At 38.6% G+C, this 7,873-nt stretch overlaps 1 protein-coding gene across 2 annotated transcripts; it reads right to left on the bottom strand.

Annotated features, from left to right (window-relative positions):
- Positions 1–453: 453 nt before the first annotated feature.
- LOC129258454 (superoxide dismutase [Mn], mitochondrial-like) lies at positions 454–7,592 on the bottom strand. Of its 2 annotated transcripts, none has more exons than XM_054896724.2 (5): positions 7,324–7,592; positions 5,538–5,737; positions 4,587–4,703; positions 2,814–2,993; positions 454–1,889 (listed from the first exon to the last, which is right to left on the bottom strand). In XM_054896724.2, the coding sequence occupies exons 1-5, from the start codon at positions 7,350–7,352 to the stop codon at positions 1,741–1,743; spliced, it is 675 nt and encodes a 224-aa protein (XP_054752699.2). In that variant the 5' UTR covers positions 7,353–7,592; the 3' UTR covers positions 454–1,740. The 2 variants fall into 2 exon arrangements, with proteins under 2 accessions (XP_054752699.2, XP_063954428.1); XM_064098358.1 differs by lacking the exon at positions 7,324–7,592 and adding an exon at positions 7,073–7,174 and having other exon boundaries at positions 5,538–5,790.
- Positions 7,593–7,873: the final 281 nt, after the last annotated feature.

Raw genomic sequence — 7,873 nt, 5'->3', positions numbered from 1 at the left:
AATTCTAAACACCAGTTGTTCTCTACCCCAAAACTTTCTATTATTCATAGTCCATCTATTTGTCCAATTAATCTAATCATGGTCAAATGTCATACTATTTTATCCCATCATTTTTCATCTACTATCCTTTCCATCAATGAACGTAGAGGGCGTTAACACTTGGTTGCTTTCCAACTTTATCAGTCTTTCCATCTCCTCAGTACCTGTCTACATAACCCTTTCTTTTCTGCTTTCATTTATTGACCGTCTTAATGATTTATTCATTCATTCATTCATTCACCCATCCATCCATTCCTTCATGCATTAATCCATCCATCCAACCCATCCAATCATACGTTCGTTTATTCATTCATTCAATTAGTATTTTATTCTATTTGTTCATTTATTTTAGCATTTTATGTTATTACTATTACGGGGTGACAGTACAAAAGAATAATACAAAGTACAAAGATGTTACTTTTCACACATTTAATGTGATTGGTGAAAATATATCCAAATAAAATTCTTTCAAAAATCTTTGATTCTAGGGTCCAGTAAAACTTATACACTAATGGATTCAATGATCTCATAGATTAAATGATCACATTCCCTTCACATGCAATGATTTGTTTCACATCATGCAGAATGGTCAATTAATATTTCAACAAGTCTATACACATTTGATGCTGTATATGCAATTTTTGTCTTCAATTATGTGAATGTCAACATCTACATACCTTCTTGTTTTCAATTTTACATTCACAGATACAATACACTTTTCGAGAAATGGGACACATCATAAAATACCTAGAAAATATAAAAGTGTATAGATTTCAAAGATGATTGTTTCCTGGGTTTTTTTCTTTTTCTCTAAGCATGATTCGCAAGATTTATCAATGGTAGCTGAACTAATCTAGAGGAAAATCCCAAAATAAGTCAACAGGACGACTTCCATAGGATGGTAATATCCCACATATCATTCCAACCTGAAAACACCCCCACCCCTCCCAGAACAGGGATTCCCCGGGAGGGTTGGTTCTCCAAAGGGCTTTTCCACACCGAGTAAACCTTTCCCAAAGACATCTTCCCATAGTCCCAAGGCCAGGGGAATTTGTCTACAAACCAGAAAAATCAATTATTCATTTTAAAATTTCTTTGACATATACTAGTAAAATCATATTTCAATGAAATTCGTTTCGCATATGATAGGTGAGACATATCACAAGTCAACGCTTCACAAATGAGTGAAATTTATGTATAGTCCCACATATTCATGTATGCCTATCATGGCGAGTCCATAGTGAGAGCAGTACCAGATTATGAACAGAGATGGCTGCCCTTTTTGCATTGGAGATTAAAAGTTTGCGATTGGGAACTTATAATCATGATAGATGATGTACTTCAAATTCTGTTTCATATATCTGCCTTTAATCAAGACCCAATAGAATCTTCAGTACAAATTCCAGCAAGTTAACTGATCATACAGTGCTTAGATATAGAAAATTGATATTAAAATCTTGTACTTTTCCAGTCCAGTCCAATCATGCTTTTTGGTCCAGTGGACCAGACACAAGCTCATGCACAATAATATAATTTCAATTTCCACACTATGATTGGCGAGATAGAGATATACTGAACAATACAGCAGAATTGTCATTATATAATGATGAATAAAGCATGGAAAGCGACACTCTTGGACAGACTATACAATCTCGAGCGTAGGAGCTGGATAATCTGCCAAGCTTGGTCTTATCAAATGGTCTAACTGGTCATCGCATCTCTCAGTCTTCTCTCGACGTCAGCCCAGTTTGCAATGTTGAAGATGGCTTTGACGTAATCGGGGCGGACGTTCTTGTACTGTAGGTAGTAGGCGTGTTCCCATACATCAATACCAAAGAGTGGGACCAATCCTGTCACAGAAAGATAAAAAGACAAGGAAGACTTATTCAAAGGTAGTACAACATATGACATACATGTATAGACAAGTCTTGAAAGCTTTGATGCTATCAGGATGAACATTCTGAATATTGCAGGTAGTCTTCCTCTGAATGAAACATGGCGTAAGGAAATCTGTATAAACCATTGTGTCAGACAAAATATTCAAGACCAATTTTGTGAATTTGGGTCAATGTTTTACATTCATTGAAATTCAATGTCACAATATTTCAATGTCACAATATTTTAATGTCATAATTTTCAATGTCACAATTTTCCATGTTGCAATGTTTCAATGGCATGGTCCCATCGTGCAGTCCAACAGTCACTGGGATAATAGGCACGTCATGGTCGGGTGGTTCTGACTATTGTCTTTCAAACAAAAGGCTGTGAGATCCCAGCCATGGTGTGTTTCCATCGGCAAGAATTTTTTCCACATTGTGCTGTGCTGAGGTGAATGGGTGCCCGGCAGGATTTATTCCTTGAATGCATCGAGCGCTGAAAGTGGCAACTCAAGCTGAAGCCAACTAATATTGAGCTGCAGAATATTTTTTTTTAATAAAATGAGCTATTATTTTCATTTTCATCATCATAATGAAAATCATGATCATGATCACGACCTTCATCATCGTTGTCATCAATGTCGTTGTCAACATCACCATTGTCATCATGAGCATTGTCATCATTATCAACATACAGTAATGATAATCATCATGATCATCATCATCAGCCTCATCAACATCATCATCATCATCACCACCATCATCATTACCATCATCACCACCACCACCACCATCATCATCATCATCATTACCATCATCATCACCATTATCATCATCACCACCACCACCATCATCATCATCGTCGTCATCATCATCATCACTATAATAATATCATACCTGTGGTAGCTTGGAGAGGATCCTGGTTAGCACACGTGGCAATCTGAATACTTCTAGTACCTTTGTTGTAACCCAACCAGCCCCATCCAGAGCCTTGGATGGCTACGGTAGCAGCAGTGAGCTTGGCTCTCATATCGTCATAGGATCCAAAGTCTTTCTTGATCACACTCAACAACTCGCCTAGTAGAGAATATATAGGTGACATGAACATGGAGACAGAGAGGGAGGCATGGGTAAAGGGTAACACAAAAAGGGAGAGGAGAAAGGAAAAGGGAGAATGGTAGAGAGAGAGAGAGGGGAGGGGGGTGAAAAGTGGGGAGAGAGGGAAAAAGTGGAAGAGTGATTGAAAGAGGAAGGGAAAAGCGAGACAAGAAATAGAGCAAAGGGAGGGGTAACAGAAAAGGAGAATAGCGAGAATGACAGGGAGAGGAGAAAGATGTTATGGTTTTTTTTTTAAATCAGATAATAAATTATTCAGATGATGAATGTGAAGTAATCTAACAAGATCTGACATTTTTTTTTTCCAGTCTTGTGACATTGTTATCAAGCATTGTAAAATGGGATGCCTAATTATCAATTCAGGTGGAAATAGTGCTACAAAAATAAAAAATTATCATTGTTATTACTATTTTATTGTGGGGTCATATCCTGGTGTGGGGTCAATGGACAATCTTGTGAGAGGGTCTTTTTCTTGGGTGTGGTGGTAAATGATTCAAGGGTGTGGTCAATGGACCATCTCTTGAAGGGGTCTTGGTCTTGGGTGTGGTTATTGCTTTTTTTTCTTAGGTGCAGTTAACGGTTAAAGGGTGTGGTCAATGGACCATCTTGTGAGAGGGTCTTATTCTAGAGTGTGTGGTTCTTATTCTAGAGTGTGTGGTTCTTTTTCTTAGGTGTGGTTAATGGTAGTTTTTCTAGGGTGTGGTGGTCAATGGACAGTCTTATCAGCGGGTCTTATAATTCTAGAGTGTGGTTAATGGTTCTTTTTCTACAGAGTGGTTGTAAATGGTTCCAATGTGTGTTCAATGGACCGTCTTGTGAGAGGGTCTTATTCTAGGGTCTAGGTGCAATTAAAGGGGAATCTAACCCAAATAAAAACTTGTTTTTATAAGGAAAAGAAAAATCAGACAAGTTGATAGGTGAAAGTGTAAACAATATTGGTCAAACAACAAGAAAGTTATGAATTTTTAAAAGTTGTTGGTATTGGTAATCACTATACACATGGAGACTTCAAATTGGCCGCATATGGGATGTCATAGTGATGTAAGGCAAGGACTACTCTTCCATGTACTTCAATACATATTATGGCTAAAATGTCATTTTTCCAAAAAGTTTTATTTCAAATTATATTTTTCTTTCATGAGGACATAAAACAATATACTACATGGGTTACATTTAGATTACTGCCCCAGGGGAATGGGTACTTAGGAGAAAACCACAAATCCCTGATAATAAAGTACATGGCCTTTGGGAAAGTTGTCCTTGCCCCTTGTCATAATTTACTTACCCAGTTGCCAATTTGAAATCTACATAGTATTAGTGATCTCAATTTTAAAGCAGCTATAACTTTATTATTGCTTGTCAGATTTCTTTCAAACTTTCACCATTCTGTTTAATTTATTTTTCTCCTTCCCAACACAACATTTTATGGCCAAGGCTGGATTCCCCTTTAATGGTTACTTTTCTAGGGTGTGGTGGTAAATGTGGTCAAAGGACCGTCTTGTGACGGGTCCTCTGTCTTGGGTCTGGTTGATTTCTAGGGTGTGCTTCATGTACCTGTTGGTTCTCCTCCACCGTCTGGTGATAGGTTCTGCCAAAAGATGGTATGGTTGATGTGACCTCCTCCGTTAAATCTCAGTGCTGACTGCAACGATATGATTGCGCTGATGTCACCTAGGATTATGTCAAGTATCATGCAAATATTAACAAGGAGTACAACTTCTACAAAATAACCCATTGCTTACTGGAACTGTGTCATCCCCATACAAAGCCAAGATGGGAATATCAGAATCGGTAGTCAACAGGTTAACAATTATTAACAATTATTCTGAACATTAAACTATTTTATCAATGAGAATATGAGATGATACTTTCTTCTCCAAGTCTTTCCAGGGTCCCGAAACACAAAGGATTTGTATCAGTTAAATTTCATCAAAATCATTTTGCTTTTTACAGCAGATATAAGTTTGATGGAGTTAATTTGAAATGCTTCATTGACTCATTCACAGAGGCATTTACCAAAGGAAAACAAAACTGATTTTACAGTGTAAAAAATATATTATAGAAATCCATTCAATTCAATATTGAAAATGAATTCATGTATGCATATCTTAGCCTGTAAACTTGAATAATCATAATAGGAAGTAATTTCCAAAAGGCTTTAATTAATGAAATTTATGCTAAGAACAGAGTAGGGTGAAAATTTCCGCAAGGATATGTATGTGGACCGTGGAAAAAACATGTCTACCATTCAGGCGCTGATCCAGCCGGGTAAGATAGGCTACAATAGTTTTGGGAGGTCGAGTATTGTTCAAAAAGAATATGGCCCCCGAAATGGTATCTAATACGGCTGGATCCACGCCTGCTACCATTATCCATCAGAGTGACATGCTTATTTTGCTAATTATTAACTGATTATTTTCAACACAAAGTGGGTTATCATTTTCATTGGATTCTGTTCAACTTAAGTTTGTGATTGCTACCATGGCTGGAATTTACGATGAATACCTGCTTCAACTGCATGTTCCAACGTCTGCTCTGCGGCATTGAGGTTGGTCACATACGTATTATGATGTTTCTTATGGTGGAGCTCCATGATCTCAGAGCTGATGACTGGAGACAAGGCATTATAATCGTATGGAAGATCGGGCAATGTGTGAAGGGAACTCACTCCAGAAATCACTCTGGCTTGACTCCTTAGGAGTGCCCTTTATGAACAAAATACAAATAAAATCAAATTGAATTTATTGATAATAATGTACTGCAATGCACAAACAACAAGTTGCATAAAGAGCACCTAGCAATTCATGAACAAATGAATAGAGGTAAATAATAATAGCATAACACAATGTATATTAATAAACATTTCTGCTGAGAGCCAGAGGATGTAAACCAAAGAAAGTCTCTTGTCCTCTGGCTCTAGTTAGACAAGTATCTTTTTTTTATCTCTAAAACATAAAATTCAAAAGAAACAAGAACTCTAGTGCAATAATAGAAAAAATAGTAACATTAACAAACATGCCAATTTTTACAATAAAAAGCCTAACATTTAGGTGATAAAATAGACTACAAACAATTAAAGGCCCAAAATGTTTTTGTTTTTCTTTATTAAATTAAAAACAGAACAGATGCCACAACACCTATCTGCCTAAGTTAGACCCTATTTGATTTTGAGTTCAAAGGCAATTCAAAAATTAAAGTGGAGATCATATCATCGTGGTTTAGATAGATAGGCCTAGCCCTAGACTATTAAAATAAAGCTAAGCTTTATAAACATTTATAGTCTCTGTACATTTGTTCCCGGGGGGGGGGGGGGGGGGGGGGCCACTTACATTGACGAGTGGATACCATGCGCGACCAAAAAAACACGTAAAAAGGATGTCTTTTTCAAGATAGGGTACGTACGTGATAAGGGTGTCAAAAACACAAAAATATTGAAAAAAGGGTATCTATTTCGCTCGGAAAATATACGTGTTTAGGGTCAAATATGCGGGGATGATAAAACAAAATCAAAATGTTTTATAAAGGATGTCCTTTTTGCCCCAACACTACGTGTTGAGAGTCCGATTTGTGCGAGGTGTGAAAGGTGGGGCCGTACTAAACCAAAATAATGGTGTGTAAAGGTAAATTAAACCGACGACCGACGGACCCGTGACATAACAATAAAATATCGCTGTACTGGTTTAGGGGTTCATTTCAGGAAATACTTGCCAAGAGTATCGTTTTGTTTCTAATAGTAATACTTGTTAAGGGGTGCATTTTCAGAATATGGAAAATACATCGCTGTACTTGTTTAGGGGCTCAATTCTGGGAATACTTGCCAATAGTATTTGTTTCCATTTCCAATACTTGTTAAGGGTAGGGTTTCACACGCCAATACTTGTTAAGGGGTGCATTTTCAGAAAATGGAAAATACGTGTTTAGGGTGCTTTTCAAGACCCCGTGGACGCGCATGGTATCCATTCGTCAATGGAAGTGGCCCCCCCCCGGGACATCTGTTGTTCCGCTGAACTATGTCTATGAGTATGTTGGCTTCACTAGACCAAAACTCACAAAAGCTTCAGACTGTCTCTGTAGACTGTACAGTGTACATGATTGGTTGTTCCACTGAAGTAAGATGTTAACCCAGGGTCAGGGACAGGGAGCTCCGGCCCGCTTCGATATTGCATTGCCATTGGCATTGATCAACAAGGCAATGCATGCTCAAAATTAAATGCCAATCAAAATGGACTGATGGATTTGATTTTAATTTAGGCTAGGCCTAGATCTAACCGTAAGACTTCGGTATACTCACCTTCCTACTAAAGCAGATGCAGCAAGCATTTTACTACAGCCTCACGTCAAATTGTCAATCCAGCTTCGATCAGCAACTCTCCAACTGATGCTTACACAATACACAGGGAGCCGTATATGCTAGCGCAACCTGGTACAGTATCTGGGCCAGCGCACACGGCCTAGGCAAGGGTCAGGGCACGTCAGGGATCGGAATCGATGATGTTCGCGGATGCCCGAGAACGAGGTCAGCAAATATGTTATGGTGTCGCGTATAAGGCAAATAATGTGGGAGACTCGACTCCGAGCGAGCATGCATGGAGAAGGGGGGGGGGGGGGGGGGGGGGGGGCTCGTGGAAGGGGCGGATCAAGCTTTCGCCATTAAGGGGTGGGGGAATATTTCTATTCACATTTTCCCCGATCGGCCGTTAATTTTTTTGTTGTATTTTTTTAGGGGGTCGTCCTTACTAAGAAGGCCTACTAATGTTACTTTAGGCTGAAAGAACGAGCAGCTTTAGACATAGGCGGATCCGGGGCGGATCCAGGGGGGCCTATTGGCGGCCGGAGCAAAA

The sequence above is a fragment of the Lytechinus pictus genome, chromosome 4, assembly GCF_037042905.1.
Source record: "Lytechinus pictus isolate F3 Inbred chromosome 4, Lp3.0, whole genome shotgun sequence".
Lineage (NCBI taxonomy): Eukaryota > Metazoa > Echinodermata > Echinoidea > Temnopleuroida > Toxopneustidae > Lytechinus > Lytechinus pictus.
The sequence above is the reverse complement of the archived record's forward strand: the minus strand, read 5'-3'. Positions and strand labels throughout refer to the sequence as shown.

Excerpts from the sequence above, each read along its gene's own strand:
- LOC129258454 (XM_054896724.2), bottom strand. The coding sequence starts at position 7,352 with ATGCTTGCTGCATCTGCTTTAGTAGGAAG. Across the intron at positions 2,994-4,586 it reads CGGTGGAGGAGAACCAACAG|GCGAGTTGTTGAGTGTGATC; the intron begins GTACATGAAGCA and ends ATTCTCTACTAG. Across the intron at positions 1,890-2,813 it reads TCCTCTCCAAGCTACCACAG|GATTGGTCCCACTCTTTGGT; the intron begins GTATGATATTAT and ends TTTCTGTGACAG.